The 18,359-nt window shown below is 41.5% G+C and overlaps 1 protein-coding gene across 1 annotated transcript in view; it reads left to right on the top strand.

Annotated features, from left to right (window-relative positions):
• rxfp2l (relaxin family peptide receptor 2, like) overlaps positions 1-18,359 on the top strand; it is a 61,747-nt gene that overhangs the window by 41,110 nt on the left and 2,278 nt on the right. Inside the window, exons 14-17 of the mRNA XM_067406924.1 lie at positions 6,014-6,085; positions 11,761-11,990; positions 15,632-16,042; positions 16,705-16,917. Of these exons, the coding sequence (XP_067263025.1) occupies positions 6,014-6,085; positions 11,761-11,990; positions 15,632-16,042; positions 16,705-16,917 (926 nt within the window). The remainder of the gene's footprint in view (positions 1-6,013; positions 6,086-11,760; positions 11,991-15,631; positions 16,043-16,704; positions 16,918-18,359) is intronic.

The following is an 18,359-nucleotide window of genomic DNA, read 5'->3' as shown; positions in this document are numbered from 1 at the left end:
AAGAATTGGGATATCACCAGAGAGCCCTATCAGCTTCGAGTGAACTAAAACAAGCCAATGGAATTGGCATGCGATATTTGCATAATGCGCACCGCCTCCGACAGGTGTATATAAATAGGAAGCAGATGCAATTGCACCAACCTGTGTGTTCCTGCTTTTAGACTGAGAGTGACTTCTCAAGCCTTTGAAGAGCTTTCATTCTACAGTGCTGGCATTATGGCACCATATAGCGAGGCCGCGAGCTTTCTCAGAGTGAGCTTCTCGAGCTGTTATACAGCTCTCAACTGCTGTTTTCACAGCATTATTTGCCCCGTTTGGTTTGCGATTTGGGCCAGTTCCTCTGTATATGTGACTCAGGGAGTGAAAAGTGTACCTGCAGTCACATCGCGGCTGTTCCCTGTGTGCTTCGGCACAAAGAACAAGAGCTTCTAAAAGAGCTTCACAGACAGACACTGCACCTTTTTCAAGACGTCATTCTGTCTGTGCATTTCTGGAGGTGGTTTTTTACTATCCTCACTGACGGCCACAATCACTTTCTCTCATGTCTGCTTAGCGTGCTGAGACTGTGTTTGGTTCATATTCTCTTGTGAGAATGCCCATGTTGGCTCGCTGTTTGTCTCGCCTTTCTCGCCGTGTGCCGTCAAGCTGGGTGGATTGCTGGTCCTTCTCATGGGGGACCTAGCGTCTTAGTCAGCGCTCCAGCAGAGGATCAGATGTCGACTGCTACATTGGAGAGAGGATTATTGGGCTTTGGACATGAAGATGAGGCTGAACGTCCCACGGTTGTGATGTGCTCATGCTGAATCAGATTCAGACTTGACAACCATATTTTCCGGGGCCCCTGGGGTCATCGTGCGACGTGTACTCGCCTTGCCCTGCCCCCTGTCTTTAGCCCGGACGTGCATGGAAAAACTTGGCAGTTTGGAAGCCTTTTTTGGTGTCAATATGGAACGCCAAAAGGGCCATAATCTGCATTAAAAGTTTTTTCTTAACTACCCTCTATGGTGGGGTGGCAGTGCTATGGGCACACCACCTCTGCCCTGCATGGGTCTTGGCCCCCGGCAAGTCTGTGGTAGGCCAAAGCATTGCATATGGGTAGTTCTGAGTCGGGGGTTGAGCTATGCATGATGCAAGTCATAGCGCAGGCCCCTGGCCAGACACCCCTGGCTAGCCTTGCTGAGGTGTGTCGTCGTGTGCCACAAGCTGGCCTAAAACCCATCCCGCTCAGCCCGCAGCCAAGCCAGTTGGCTAGGGAAAGCGGTCCTGGAGAAATGGCGACCTGGAGTTGAGGTAAACAGTACTTTCGGGAGACGATGCCCATATTGCTCCCTCCCCAGAGGAGGGCCGGGTGGAGAATTATGGTCTGTTCCACCGCTGGCTCTCCGGAGTCAGGCCCCACCTCGCCACTCTCAGCCCCCTCTCATTTCGCCAGCAGGTCCCACTCTGCGTCCCATTGTCCATACTATCCATCCTAAATAGTATGTGAGATTAAAATAAGTGTGTCCCAAAGCGTAGTATGTTGAAAAGAGTACGCCAAAAGTCCCCGGATGGTCTACTATTTCCGGTAGATTTTCGAAGTGTGGATCCGTGCACACTATAAAGGCTAATACTGCCCACAACCCATTGTGCGTTGGACGAGGATTCAGTTCAGAACTACAAACATGAGTAAAAAGTTTTAAAAAACTACAAAACATGGCGGATATGCGTGACAGACGCTGAGAGGTTTGAGTGACTAATAATCAGTTCAACCTGATATTTATTTAATGTTATCCGTGTTATTTTTCATCTGTAAATACCAATGTGGACTTTTATAAAGATCCAATTGGCCATTAACTTCTAAATGCATCATTATGCATTAATATGAGGAGAGTTCTCCACTTGAAAGACCCGTGACTGCAAATCAACGTGCTGCATTTCTCTCTGATATGGTAGGAAATTAACTAAATGAAATGTGGAGGATGTAAGATGATTGACAGGCCAGTTTACGGTGACAGGATGCGACAGAGAGAAAAAACGCAATTGTATGACGTGATAGTATGTCCCAAAGCTTGTCTAATCTTTTGCTACACACTCAAAAGTAAGTACTTTTTTGTTCATAAAAAGAGTAAATACTTTTAGGGCGTAGTATAAGTAGGCGAATTGGGGCGCAACACCAGTGTGTTGGTTGAGGCCACCTCCCATGTGGCATCTCCCATACACACTGCCACCTTGCAGAGTCTGACCCCATTTCGGGCTGCTATTCCGTCCGAGTCAGGTCCCAGCACTCTACCTCGCTGCCCCATGCCCGGTATGTCTGTGGTGCATTTGGTCCGCTGGCTCGGTGTCTGGAAGCCTGGATAGCGCTCTCCAGCCCGTCCCGCTGGCTCATTCGTAGTATCAGACTCGGCTATGCGATTCAGTTCGCCCGACATCCCCCGGTTTTCAGGGGTGTCCACTACACTCAGGTGTCACTGGACAATGCACCTGTTCTCCGGGCGGAGATTGCTGTCCTCCTGGCGAAGGATGCAATTGAGCTGGTCCCTCCAGCTGATTTGAAGTCAGGGTTCTCCAGCCCCTACTTCCTTGTCACCAAGAAGGGCGGTGGGCTACGGCCAATCCTGGATCTGCTTGTCCTCAATCGGTCCTTTCACAGGCTGCCTTTCAAGATACTTATGCAGAGGCGCATTTTCGAATGCATCCGTCCCCAGGATTGGTTTGCAGCAATCGACCTGAAGGACGCATACTTTCATGTCTCGATTCTGCCTCACCACAGACCCATTCTAGGGTTTGCATTCGAGGGTCGAGCATATCAGTACAAAGTCCTGCCCTTTACGAAAGTTGTGGAGATGGCCATTATTCTGCTCAAGGAACAGGCCGTTCGCATCCTCAACTACCTCGATGACTGGCTCATCCTGGCCAGCTCGTGAGAGCAGTTGTGCGAACACAGGGACGTGGTGTTAGCTTACCTCAGCCGGTTGGGTCTTCGGGTCAACTGGGACAAGAGCAAACTCGCCCCCGGGCAGAGGATCTCTTATCTTGGTATGAAACTGGACTCAGTCGCCCAGACAGCGCTCCTCACCGAGTTGAACCTCCTGAGTTCCTGTGCTCAAGCACAGGACAGCGGCCCCACTGAAACACTTTCAGAGGCTCCTGGGGCATATGGCATGGAATGGAGACTCCATCCCCAGGCAGTCCAGTTGATCTGGCAGCACTTCGGCGAGGCCCAGATAGATCTGTTCGCCTCCCCAGAGACTGCCCACTGCCAGTGGTTCTATTCCCTGACCGGCGGCATGCTCAGCACGGATGCCCTGGCACACAGCTGGCCCCGGGGCCTACGCAAATATGCAATTCCCTCAGTGAGCCTTCTCACACAACTCCTGTGCAAAGTCACGGAGGACGAGGAGCAGGTCTTGCTAGTGGCTCCGTATTGGCCCACTTCGACCTGGTTTTCGGACCTGATGCTCCTCACGACAGCCCCTCCCTGGCCTATTCCTCTGAGGAAGGACCTCCTGACTCAGAGACGGGGCACCCTGTGGCACCCGCGTCCCGACCTGTGGAACCTCCACGTGTGGTCCCTGGACAGGATGCAGAGGTTCTGAGTGATCTCCCGCAAGCGGTCGTAGTCACCATCACCTCCGCAAGAGCTCCTTCCACGAGGAGCCTCTATGCATTGAAGTGGAACCTGTTCGTTGAATGGTGCTCCTCTCACCAAGAGGACCCCCGATCATGCTTGGTCAGATCTGTGCTTTCCTTCCTGCAAGAGGGCTTGGAGCGAAGGCTGTCTCCCTTCACCCTCAAAGTGTATGTTGCCGCTATCGCTGCACATCACTATGCAGTTGATGGCAAGTCCTTGGGGAAGCACGATCTGATCGTCAGGTTCCTGAGGGGGATGAGGAGACTAAATCCGCCTCGCCCTTCCTCCATACCCTCTTGGGATCTCACCCTGGTACTCTGGTACATCTCTCCGGGGTCATCCCTTCGAACCTTTGCAATCAGTAGGGTTAAAAGTATTGTCCCTAAGACCGTCCTCCTGGTTGCATTGGCTTCGCTCAAGAGGGTAGGGGACTTGTATGCATTTTCGGTTTGCGAATCGTACCTGGAATTTAGGCCCGGTGACTCTCATGTTATCCTGAGACCCCAGCCCGGATACGTGCACAAGGTTCCTACCACTCCCTTCAGAGATCAGGTAGTGAACCTGCAAGCGCTGCCTTAGGAGGAGGCAGACCCAGCCCTAGATTTGCTCTGTCCTGTCTGTGCTCTGTGTGTGTACGTTGACAGAACGTGAAGCTTCAGGACCTCAGATCAGCTCTTTGTCTGTTACGGAGGCCAATAGAAGGGAAAGGCTGTCTCCAAGCAGAGGATGGCCCACTGGATATTGGATGCCATCGCCCTGGCGTACGAATCCCAGGGCGTGCCTTGCCCGCTCGGGTTGAGAGCCCACTCCACCAGAAGAGTGGCCTCTTCCTGGGCTCTGGTGAACGACACCTCGCTGACAGATATCTGTAGAGCTGTGGGCTGGGTGACACCTAACACATTTGCTAGATTCTATTGCCTTTGTGTAGAGCCAGTTTCTTCCTGTGTACTCGCTTCCACAGTAGACGCATTGAACCTGCTCTAAGTGTCCGCTTGCAATGCCACTTCAGTCGAGTTCCCCGCTTGGTGAACCCTGTCGAGTTCCTCCGCCTCCTCCTTTAGCTCGGACATTGCGGAGTGTCTGATGCCAGGCCAACATCCGTCACTGACATTGATGTTGGCTGGGTTCCATATGTCGCGACCCCTCTACGTGAGTGGTCCCATATGTGTATTTGTCTACGGTCAACCCCCTACGGTGAGCCCATGTCTTTCCCTTAGCAGAGCCAGCTTTGCTGTCACCTGTCAGATGAGCCTCCCCCTACCCAGGTGGAGCCATCCTAGGGACTCCATATGCGTACTGCCCTCGGCCAGTCCATATGTGTATTCTCCACATAAACTCCTCCCCCACAGGGTAGGTAGTGGTCTCCACAGCGTGGTATATGCAAATATCGCACACCAATTCCATTGGCTTGTTTTAGTTCACCCGAAGCTGATAGGGCTCTCTGGTGATATCCCAATTCATCAGTCACTACTGACATACATCTCCATTCCCTCCTTCAGGGAATGAGGGTTACATACGTAACCGAGACGATTCATCTTGTCGCTTCAAAACATTAAGGTTGAACCACTGTAGTCACATGAACTGTTTTAAATGTCTTTAGTACCTTTCTGGGCATCTGGAAGTGTTAATTATCTTGCTGGCAATGGAGGCCTCACTGAGCCATTGGATGTTTTCAAAAATATCTTAATTTGTGTTCTGAAGATGAACGAAGGTCTTACAGGTGTAGAACGACATGAGGTTGAGTAATTAATAACATAATTTTCATTTTTGGGTGAACTAACCCTTTAACCTTTGATAATGTATCCTATATTGATATTATAATACTATTTTTACTAATTAAATATTGAATATTTAAGATTTATGTACTATTTACTGTAGGTCTGTCAAGTTTAGTATGCTTTTGAAGTATTTGACATATATAGATGCCACTCTCTGTGTTTTTATATGAAAAGAAATGTCCTTATAGAGGTAAAACAGCCCCTGAAAATCAGTTCCAAATATTGCCCCTGGTCAATTTTATGCCTGGTTGTGTGTTACTTACAACCAGAGAGACAACTGAGCAGAGGTAAAAATAATAAAATATATAACATTAAAAAGCTAGGCCTAATTATCTTTACTATAGGCTGATCCTCAGGTTGCAGTGAATGTTGTGTACCAGTCCATAGATGTAGTTGAGATGTTAAGTGAGATTCATATTTAAAACTGCAGAATTCATCAGCCATTGTGTCTGTTCATATGTCTGCATTCATTGATATTTTTCTGGGCATTATGTCAGTAATTGTTCAGCTGGCTTTATAGGTCTACAGTTCTCTACTTTTATTGGCTCTGAAAATGTACTTGTGTTCTGGATAAAAAACACACAATGAAGGTAAAATCTGCATCTGTCTGTTCTGTGTGCAGGAGTATGGAAGAGGTGGAGATTCCCAACATCAGTATCAGGATGTTCCGGCCCCTAACTAACCTCACTCACATGTGAGCATACTAAAATTATATTTTAAAACTTAGATTGGTTACTTTTTATGGCATCATATTCTTTATATACAGTAGTACTGTGCAAAAGTCTTACGCACGTCAGTATTTTCACCCCCCAAAAAGGGTTTTAAGCCAGTTATTTATATTTCTTGCTGTAGTGTGTCAGTAGGAAATATCAGTTCACATTTCTAATTCTTTATATACAGTAGTACTGTGCAAAAGTCTTACGCACGTCAGTATTTTCACCCCCCAAAAAGGGTTTTAAGCCAGTTATTTATATTTCTTGCTGTAGTGTGTCAGTAGGAAATATCAGTTCACATTTCTAAACATTCATTTTGCCATTAATTGTAATAATCCAGTGAGATTTTTGTATGCACAAAGAGTCTGACAACAGCCAGTGCTCCACACTTAGATCTGATTTCACCATCATCAAATCTGTCAAGTCAAGTCAAGTCAAATTTATTTATATAGCGCTTTTACAATTGGTAATTGTTTCAAAGCAGCTTTACATATTAGAAGCACAGAAAAAAAGGGAAGTGGTTAAAACTGTACAAACAAGCGTGGTAATATGTAACATATACAAGATGGTGCTACATTAAGCCAATGTCGGCTGACTTCCAGGGGTGGAAAAAACCCCCTAGGAGAAAAACCCAGCGTGCTAGCACTGGGAAAAAAGTCCTAGGAGGGAAAAAACCCCTTGGAAGATATATATATGTAAATGTATATGGAGATCAAAATCTGAATTGTACATTTTTATTATAGAGATTAAAAATCGATTATATATAAATATATGCAAGCGGATACGGGGATCCTGGGCTACGTTGTAGTCAGGTCCAGACGCAGGTTCTCCATCTGACCTGGATACGGCCTGGATCCAGCACCCGGCAAACCTCAGGATAAGCAGAGAGACAGATATTAGCGTAGATGCCATTCTTGTTCTGATGTACAGGTATATCTAGTGTTATAGGAAATGTTCTCGGTTCCGGCCGACCTAATTATTGCAGCGTAACAATCCTTTAACGGATTTGAAAAATGTTAATGTATTGATGATGTGTTATGTGTATGCAAGAGCAAAGAGATGTGTTTTTAGTCTAGATTTAAACTGACAGAGTGTGTCTGCTTCCCGAACAATGCTAGGAAGATTGTTCCAGAGTTTAGGTGCTAAATAGGAAAATGATCTGCCGCCTTCAGTTGATTTTGATATTCTGGGTATTATCAACTGGCCTAAATTCTGAGATCGCAATAAACGTGAAGGACTATAATGCATTAAGAGCTCACTTAGGTACTGGGGAGCTAAACCATTTAGAGCTTTATAAGTAAGTAGCAAGATTTTAAAATCTATACGATGTTTAATAGGGAGCCAATGTAATGTTGACAGAACTGGGCTAATATGGTCATACTTTCTGGTTCTAGTAAGAACTCTAGCTGCCGCATTTTGAACCAACTGTAGTTTGTTTAAAAGCCGAGCAGAACAACCACCCAGTAGAGCGTTACAATAATCTAGTCTTGAGGTCATGAATGCATGAACCAACTGTTCCGCATTTGTCATTGAGAGCATATGTCGTAATTTAGATATATTTTTTAGATGGAAGAAGGCGGTTTTACAGATACTAGAAACATGACTTTCAAATGAAAGATTGGTATCAAAGAGCACACCCAGGTTCCTAACTGAGGACGAAGGTTTAATGGAGCACCCGTCAAGTGTTAGAGAGTATTCAAGGTTTTTTCGTGAGGAAGTTTTTGGTCCAAAGATTAGGAAATCAGTTTTTTTCTGAATTTAATAATAAGAAATTTCTTGTCATCCAGTTTTTAATGTCAGCTATGCATTCTGTTAGTTTTGTGAATTTGTAGGTTTCGTCAGGGCGCGAGGAAATATAGAGCTGAGTATCGTCAGCGTAGCAGTGAAAACTAACACCATGCTTCCTAATTATCTCTCCTAAGGGCAGCATGTACAGAGTGAAAAGCAACGGTCCTAATACTGAGCCTTGTGGTACCCCATATTTAACCTGTGATCGATACGACATCTCTTCATTAACTACCACAGACTGATAACGGTCAGATAAGTATGATTTGAACCATGCCAAAGCAATTCCACTAATGCCAATATAGTTTTCAAGTCTTTTTAAAAGAATGTTATGATCGATAGTGTCAAAAGCAGCACTGAGATCTAATAACACTAATAGAGAAATACAGCCACGATCGGATGATAGGAGTAGATCGTTTGTAACTCTAACGAGAGCAGTCTCAGTACTATGGTATGGTCTAAATCCTGACTGGAAATCCTCACAGATTCCATTTCTTTCTAAAAAGGAACACAGTTGTGTTGAAACTGCCTTTTCTAGTATCTTTGACAGAAAAGGTAGATTCGAGATTGGCCTGTAATTTACTATATCTCTCGGATCTAGTTGAGGTTTTTTAATAAGAGGTTTGATAATAGCCTGCTTAAAGGTTTTTGGCACGTGTCCTAGTGTTAAAGATGAATTAATTATATCAAGAAGTGGACCTACGACCTCTGGAAGCATTTCTTTCAGTAGTTTAGTCGGCATTGGGTCTAACATACATGTCGTTGATTTTGATGATTTGATAAGTTTAGATAATTCTTCCTCTCCTATAGCGGCGAATGATTCTAGTTTTACCTCAGGGACACTACAGTGCACTGTCTGAAGAGAAACTGTAGACGGTTGCATGTTTATAATTTTCTCTCTAATATTATCAATCTTGCAAGTAAAGAAGTTCATAAAGTCATTACTGCTGTGCTCTATGGAAACGTCAGCAGTTGAATCTCTGTTTCTAGTTAATTTAGCCACTGTGTCAAATAAATACCTAGGATTATGTTTGTTTTCTATTAAGAGATTTGAAAAATAAGTAGATCTAGCATTTCTTATGGCTGTTCTGTACTCAATCATTTTTTCTTTTCCACGAAAGGCGAAAAACTTCTAGTTTTGTTTTCTTCCAACTACGTTCAGCTTTTCTAACAGCTCGTTTTAGAGCCCGAGTGTGCTCATCATACCACGGCGTTGGATTAGTTTCCTTAATCTTCTTTAGACGTAAAGGAGCGACCGCATCTAATGTGCTGGAAAAGAGAGAGCCAATAGTTTCTGTTGCAGCATCGAGTTCTTCTATGTTGTCAGGTATACTAAGGCGATGAAACTGCTCGGGGAGATTATTTATAAAGCAATCTTTAGTGGCAGACGTGATTTTTCTACAATATTTATGGCTGGGTGGTGGTTTTGTAGCCTTGGCTAATTGTATTATACACGAGACTAAATAATGATCTGATATATCATCGCTCTGCTGTAGAATTTCAACAGCATCAATATCTATTCCATGCGACAGTATTAGATCTAGGGTATGATTACGACAATGAGTGGGTCCTGACACGTGTTGTTTAACTCCAATAGAGTTTAAAATATCTGCAAATGCCAATCCAAATGCGTCTTTATTATTATCTACATGGATATTAAAATCACCAACAACAAGGACTTTATCCGCAGCCAGTACTAACTCTGATAGAAACTCAGCAAATTCTTTGATAAAGTCAGTATGGTGCCCTGGTGGCCTGTATACAGTAGCCAGCACAAATGTCAACTTACATAATGTTACATAAAGCACCATCACTTCAAAGGAATTATATTTGAAATTCTTTTGAATGATTCTGAATATATTACTATAAATTACAGCAACACCTCCCCCTTGCCTTTCTGTCGAGGATTGTGTCGATAATCATAACCTTGAGGACTAGATTCATTTAAAGTAATGTAATCGTCTGGTTTTAGCCAGGTTTCTGTCAAACACAGCAAGTCTAGTTTATTGTCTGTGATAATTTCATTTACAATAAGTGCTTTTGAAGAAATAGATCTAATATTCAGTAACCCAAGCTTTATCATTTGTTTATCTGATTTATCTGTGATTTTCATTTTTTGAACATCAATTAAATTTTTACCCTTAAAAGGTTTTGGAAGTTTTTTGTATTTACTAGTTCGAGGTACAGACACAGTCTCTATGTGATAATATCTAGGTGAAAGTGTTTCTATGTGCTGTGAATTATCTGAGTTATGTGACGTGAGGCGGCTAGCAGACGGTCGGTTTAGCCAGTTTGTCTGCGTCCTGATCTGGGCCCTGGTTTGTCATGTTTCAGCTCTAAGACTATTTGCCAAATTTCTAGAGAGAAGAGCAGCACCATCCCGGGAGGGATGAATACCATCTCTTTTCAACAGATCAGGTCTGCCCCAAAAGCTTTTCCAATTGTCTATGAAACCTATATTATTCTGCGCACACCACTTAGACAGCCAGCCATTGAGTGATGATAACATGAAGAAACAGAAGATAACATGTCTGTGATTACATGAAGAAACAGATGAAATCAGTATGTTCCAGACCTTCAAATTTGCTCTCAAATTCCTTGTACACCATAGTCTCTCATGAGTCAAGACAAACACAACAAAAACCTCCATTAAGCCAGTAAGTCACACAGCATGCCCTCTGAGTGAGATAGAGGGCGAGAGAGCAGAGAGAGGTCTTACTCTTGAATATAGGCTGGATGGTAGCTGTCGGTCGGAGGGTGAATGATTACTGCATTTGAAAAGTCAAGCCCTCTGGTAAATACAGCTCACCTTGAACTCTTGATCTTTCGCCTCTCTCTGCTTGAGAATTATCTTTAACTTTTTTCCATAAGATTTAATATCTCCAGAACAGATGTGTTCCCCTCTGGAGGAATGAAAATGAAATAAAAAATCAGTAGAGTATAGGCCTTCAGAGAGATTTTTAAATGAAATGCCATCATTTCATTATGAGGAATGAGTCCCCTCCACACCAGCACCGAACAAAAGAGCCGCCACCGCGTGCCAAGAGATGCTGTACTGAAGTAACTGCTGAACCTCATGCTGAACCTGTCGGCACTTTGATGTGGAGATGAGGTTTTTGCATGATTGTTACTTTGCAGATATCAGCCGTGCTAAAAATTCACTTTTGATCTGAGACAGGCACCCAATCAGACTGTGACATCAATGGAAGGTTAGCTCTGCATTTTACAAAGCTGTTGATGAGTTTGATAAGGACATAAATGTGAACAGAACTGTTTGTGTGTGCTGTAGTGAAACACAGCACACAGACAGAGGAACAGATACTCTGCTCGAGCTGCAGTGTTTGATTGTACAGCAGGGTAAAGTGTTCATTTAGGGTGGAAGTATTAGGTTACATTTCCTTAATGAATTCTGCCATCATTTACTCTTCTTTGTGTCATTCTAAATGATTTTCTTTTATCTGCAGCTCACAAAAGATGAATTTGTATCTGATTATCCTGATGATTATTTTCCATAAAATTAAAGTGAATGATCATAGAAGTAGTTCATATGAATTGTGCGCTATATCCAAGTTCTCTGAAGTCATATGAAAGCTTTGTGTAATAAATTTAAGTAATGAGTCATATTGGTTGATTGAGTTCACAGAACCCATCTGAATGATTTTTCAGACAAATCAGACCGAACTGGTTCTCGAATAATGCTTCAATGTTGCCTCAGAATTTTAATTTGAGTCAGCAATTCCATAAATCAGAGTGAAATAAATGTTTTTAATATCTTTATATATTTGGTCATTAATGAAGTATGCAGTTATGTGTAAAACAATTTTGCTTTTCTATTCTCTTTTTCTGTCATATATGTGTTGGATTATTTCAGTTATTTTAAGCGTTTTGAATTCTGTGGATATTCTCCTAATGTGCGGAGCTGCAAGCCAAATACAGACGGAATCTCATCCTTTGAGAATCTGCTCGCAAACATCATTCTGCGCGTGTTTGTCTGGGTCGTCGCCTTCATCATTTGCTTCGGAAACATCTTCGTCATCTGTCTGCGGTCCTGTATTGCTTCAGAAAATCAACATCACACCATGGCCATCAAATCCCTCTGCTGTAAGTCCATTATACATCAAACATGAGTGTGACAAAAACAATATGCAGCATCCAACTCAACCCCAGTAAAGCTCTAATGATCATTCAGTCCAAATACATTTAATTCATTTAACAGTGATACAAAAAAACTTGTGAACTCAATGTAGAACAGTCTGACTACATCAGATAAGAGTGGCATTTCAACACATCCACAATACAATAAAATAAAACACTTCACTTTAAAAAAAAACCTTAGTCAACATGAAATGGCCTTCGCAACCCATTTTACTGTGTAATAGTTTCGATTGAAACAACGTACTCAACAAGAAAAATTACGCAAGTCACGACTCAATTTTATCCATCAAGAATTGATTGAATCATGAAAGTTGGACTTTCTAGACCAGATTGAAGCCAGACCTGAGTATGGTTAACATTATGCAATGGACTGCAAGATCTTGTTGATATCAGCAGAAGGGGAGAGTTGTTTGGAATTTATATTTTCATTAAATATTATTTTATACACTACTAGATTTTAAATGTTTGGGGTTGGTAAAAAAAATGTATACACACACACACACACACCAATTAGGCATAACATTATGACCAGTGAAGTGAATAACACTGATTATCTCTTCATCGCAGCACTTGTTAGTGGGTGGGATATATTAGGCAGCAAGTGAACATTTTGTCCTCAAAGTTGATGTGTTAGAAGCAGGAAAAATGGGCAACTGTAAGGATTTGAGTGACTTTGACAAGGGCCACAGACCTGTCAGGGTGCCCATGCTGACCAATGTCCACCACCGAAAGCGCTAACAGTGGGCACGTGAGCATCAGAACTGGACCTTGGAGCAATGGAAGAAGGTATCCTGGTCTGATGAATCATGTTTTCTTTTACATCACTTGGATGGCTGGGGGTGTGTGCGTCGCTTACCTGGGGAACACATGGCACTGGGATATAGGAAGAAGGCAACCCGGAAGAAGCAGTGCCCAATGCTTTGGGCAATGTTCTGCTGGGAAATCTTGGGTCCTGCGATCCATGTGGATGTTACTTTGACATGTACCACCTATTCCCTGGTTGCAGTGGCCTCTACGCCCTGCCACAAAGCAAAAATGGTTGAGGAATAGTTTGAGGAACAAAAAAACGAGTTTGAGGTGTTGACTTGTCCTCCAAATTCCCCAAATCTCAATCCAATCGAACAAACAAGTCCGATCCATGGAGGCCCCACCTCGCAACTTATTGGGCTTATAGGATCTGCTGCTAACATCTTAGTGCCAGATACCACAGCACACCTTCAGGGGTCTAGTGGAGTCCATGCCTAGACAGGTTAGGGCTGTTTTGGCAGCAAAAGGGGGACCAACACAATATTTGGAAGGTGGTCATAATGTTATGTGTGTGTGTGTGTGTGTGTGTGTGTGTGTGTGTGTGTGTGTGTGTGTGTGTGTGTGTGTGTGTGTGTGTGTGTGTGTGTGTGTGTGTGTGTGTGTGTGTGTGTGTGTGTGTGTGTGTGTGTGTGTGTGTGTGTGTGTGTATATATATATATATATACAGGTGCTGGTCATATTATTAGAATATCATCAAGAAGTTGATTTATTTCACTAATTCCATTCAAAAAGTTAAACTTGTATATTATATTCATTCATAACACACAGACTGATATATTTCAAATGTTCATTTCTTTTAATTTTGATGATTGTAACTGACAACTAAGGAAAATCCCAAATTTGAAATATATATGTGTGTGTGTGTGTGTGTGTATGTGTATATATAATATACAGTCAAAACAGTAATATTGTTAAACATTACAAAATAAAATAACTGTTTTCTATTTTTATACATTTTAAAATGTAATTTATTCCTGTGATGCAAAGCTGAATTTTCAGCATCATTACCCCAGTCTTCAGTGTCACATGATCCTTCAGAAATCATTCTAATATGCTGATTTGAAAACTGTGAGGCATATTTTCAGGTTTATTTGACAAATAAAAAGTTCAAAAGAATGTTTTTTATTGTCACTTTTTATAAATGCGTCCTTGCTGCATGTCTAACGTGACAGCCCCCAAAATAAAAGTTTAAGCAAAATAATTAAAATGGGAACCAGACAGGATTAAGCCTGTCAAAAAAAAAAATTAATTACAAAAAGATAGCTCAAAGGAAAAACCTCTGGTTACATAAAACAATAATAACAACAGCTGTCTTTTCCCACAACAATGCTTTGATTGAATATAAAGCTATATAAAGGAGCCACAACCATAACTAATCAGGTACTGTTGGTTATGTGTATTACTATAGTAAATATAGAGGTATACATGGTTTGATTTCGTGTTGACATGTATAATAATTTTCTTATTTAAAGTGAATCAAAGTTCATAATGAAAAAGTTGTTTGTTTGCTTTCTGAAATGGCAGTGTGTGAGTGCAGGGTCTAATTTTGGAAGTTCACAGGCGTCAGACAAACAGGCTCAAAGGGTCGTAGTTCCCTCTAATTGCAGCATTTACACACAAGTGCCATTATACACACTCATAATTATACACATCAACACACAGCCCTGAAACTCACTAAATTATACATCTATGCAGTATCACAAGCTTTTAATAAACATCAAAACACACACACTCTTGTCTCCCCACTGAGCAGATAAATAATTACAACAGTCTCTATCTTTATACACACACACACAAAGAGAGCTTGCTGACTTGTGTATGACCTTGCAATCAGCAGCAACACCAATTTAAATCTGAACACACATACTGTATTCACACTGACAGAAATGGGAACTTTTATTAGAAAAGGTTGGATCAGAGTGCAATATCTAGAGCTGTTCAGCTGGGGATCAGAGTCTGAGGACTAATCTGTGTCTCAGCGACGGAAAGAGATAGCAGACAGGGGGCTGAAAAGAGACTGATGGATGAACAGATGGCTGGATAGGTGCAGTTTTTTAACCCACATAGAGTTGAAAGGACCCGTCGCTCTCTTAAATTATCAAAACCTGCCGCTGACTCAGATGAGAGACATGCAGAGAGAGGGAAGAGTTTTGAGTTGCTCTGGAGTTTCCCACTGGGTGAAATTGGCTGGAATATGTTCAGCAGTTGGGGGGGGGTTCTAGCTATCTCTGTAGGACTTATTTATTCAGTTAAGACTAGAATAACACTATTAATGCTTGCTTGCAAAAACCCATTCACAGTGTGTGAAATGTCTCATCTAGGAGGCCCTGATTTTGATGAATGAAAACAGAAGCAGGGAGAGACATGATTTAGAGGAAGTGCGGTGAATGAAAGTGTGTGGGTGATTTGGTGTTTGTTAACTATTAGCTGAATCAACAGCTTTGCTGGTTTCTAGGACACACAAATAGAGAACCGCAAAAAAGAGACAAACTTATTTCAGTTAGTTGCCAAGACAACATTTTTCAATTTTAAATTTAAGTTTTTCATCTAATATTTATATATATTTTTTAAGCTTTATTTTAATTACCAAAAATTATTTTAATAGTTTTAATTTCAAATATTAGTATTAATGATAACAACACTGGAATTGATGTGCCGACGCGTGAACATGAATGGATGGATGGAAGTTTGACAGATGGGCAAATGAATGAGGATGAATGGATGGAAGTGGATTGATAGTTTGATGAACATATTTTAAATCATGTGTTTATCTCTGATAGGTGCAGACTGTCTCATGGGCGTGTATCTGCTTTTCATCGGTGCCTTTGATATCAAGTATTGCGGCGAGTACAACCGCCATGCTCAGATATGGATGGAGAGCCTGTCCTGCCAGCTGATTGGCGCTCTGGCCATGTTGTCCACAGAGGTATCCGTCATGATGTTGACCTACATGACAATAGAGAAGTACCTGTGCATCGTCTTCCCGTTCCAGCATTACCGTGCTGGACGAAAACAGACCCTCTGCTCACTGACCTTCATCTGGCTGCTAGGATTTATCATTGCCGTTATTCCCTTCTGGGATAAACAGACATTTGGGAATTTTTATGGGCGGAACGGAGTGTGTTTCCCACTTCATTCAGACCAGACAGAGAAACCTGGTGCCAGATGCTATTCTACAGCCATCTTTCTCGGTGAGAGCGGAGGGCACTGAAGTGTGCAAATTTTGCACTGTATGTTTGAGAGCTGGATAGGCCAGTGTGTGCATGTGTGTGTTTGTGTCATTCTCTGGGATGTCACTCAGCTTTGCAGCATTATTTAACAATTTTCCAGAATTTCCCCAGAGATCCAACAATGCTGTTACAAAAAGCTTTAATAAAGTAAACTCAGAAAAAGATCCTCCCTGGTTGCACCCGCCAGAATTCAGTCACTGAACTCAGCAAAAACAAAACAAAACAATGTTCTTAATTACTATTTTTCTCATTTTCGAACAAAAATAGCTAAACATCCTCAAAACGTGCTAAATTATCTAAAATATTAAGGCCTGTTTTTGAATTAATAATGAGTAAGAAAGCATAATTCATAGTATATTGTCTGAAAAGTCTATTATAAAAGTAATTAAAAAATAATAATAATAATAAAATATTGCTCCCCAAAGTAGATGTCTCATTTTGAGGATGTTACAGTAATTGTTTTTACTGTAAAAACACTAAGTCATGCAACACTGCACCAGTCCAACCACAAAAGAAACAAAAAAATGTAAATCAAAATATGCAGCTAATGTGCAGTATAAAAAGGCTAAATTGTTTTTTTTGCTTTATGTTACTGAAGATTTATGTGTGTGTTTCTCCGTCAGGTCTGAATCTGCTGGCTTTCGTGATGATCGTATTCTCCTACTCCAGTATGTTTTACTCTGTCCAGAAAACGGCGAAGACAGCGCGGCAGACAGTATTTGATCGGGAAGTCACTATTGCAAAGCGATTTTTCTTCATTGTGTTCACTGATGCCATGTGCTGGATCCCCATCTTCCTCTTGAAGATACTATCACTGCTAAGAGTACACATTGCAGGTAAGCAAACACATGTGATCACCAGGTAATACGTTTGAGAGAACACACTGACAGGTTATTATGAATATGTAATTGCTGTGACCGCAGTTTGGCTGTACATTATCTAATGATCTTAATGAGGCAACTCATTCATATTATATGGTGAAATAAGACTTGTGTATTCTGAATTGCTGCTTGGCTTGATTTCAAGTCAATAAAACTGCAAATCCCCTGATTTGTTCTTGTGGATCTGCATGTTCAATGGAGGATTTACAGAGCTTTAAAATCTGATCTGATGTCTGCTCCAGTAGATATTGATTTTACTTTCTTTTTTTCTTCCTTTTGCTTTGTGAACTTTATCACATTGCACAATTGCATTTACACAATTACAACTGACAATTAAACATACATCCACAAAAAAATAATATTAAACACTGTCAGAAAAAAACTGTACCTGTAGGTGTACAACAGCTTGTCATTGGGGCAATCTTCTTTAAAGGACAAACTGGTATATACCCCTAAAAGGTACAAACTGGTACACTAGTGGATCTTTAGAGTAATACAGGTTAGCACATACAGTTGCAAGAAAAAGTATGTGAACAACTTGCAGATTCTGTGAAAATGTGAATAATTTTAACAAAATAAAGGAGATAATACAAAATGAATGTTGTTTTTTATTTAGTACTGTCCTGAGTAAGATATTTTACATAAAAGATGTTTACATAGAATCCACAAGACAAAAAAATTGCTGTATTAAAATAACCCCATTCACAAGTATGTGAACCACTGATTCTTTATACTGTGTGTGGTTTTCTGGATGATCTACGACTGTTTGTTTGTTTGTTTTGTGATGGTTCTTCATGAGTCTCTTGTTTGTTTTGAGCAGTTAAACTGAGCTCTGTTCTTCAGAAAAATCCTCCAGGTCCTGCAGATTCCGTTTTCCACCATCTTTTGCATATTTGAACCCTTTACAGCAATGACTGAATGATTTTCAGATCCGTCTTTTCACACTGAGGACAACTGAGGGACTCAAACAAAACTATTTAAAAAGGTTCAAACATTCACCGATGCTCCAGAAGAAAACAAGATGCATTGAGAGATGGGGGTGAAAACTTTTGAACAGGATGAAGACGTCAAAATTTCTTATTTTGTTTAAAGGGATAGTTCACCCAAAAATGAAAATTTGATATTTATCTGCTTACCCCCAGTGCATCCAAGATGTAGGTGACATTTTTTCTTCAGTCGATCACAAATGATGATTTTTAACTGCAACCGCTGCCCTCTGTCATTCAAATCATTGCAGTAGATGGGAACTTCATCTATAAGAGTGAATAAACCTTGCTTAGACAAATCCAAATGAAACCCTGCTGCTCGTGACGACACATTAATGTCCTAAGACACGAAACGATTGGTTTGTGTGAGAAACCGAACAGTATTTATATCATTTTTTACCTCTAAAACAC

This window comes from Chanodichthys erythropterus, chromosome 13 (assembly GCF_024489055.1).
Source record: "Chanodichthys erythropterus isolate Z2021 chromosome 13, ASM2448905v1, whole genome shotgun sequence".
Classification (NCBI taxonomy): domain Eukaryota; kingdom Metazoa; phylum Chordata; class Actinopteri; order Cypriniformes; family Xenocyprididae; genus Chanodichthys; species Chanodichthys erythropterus.
This window is presented reverse-complemented; position numbering and strand designations above follow the sequence as displayed.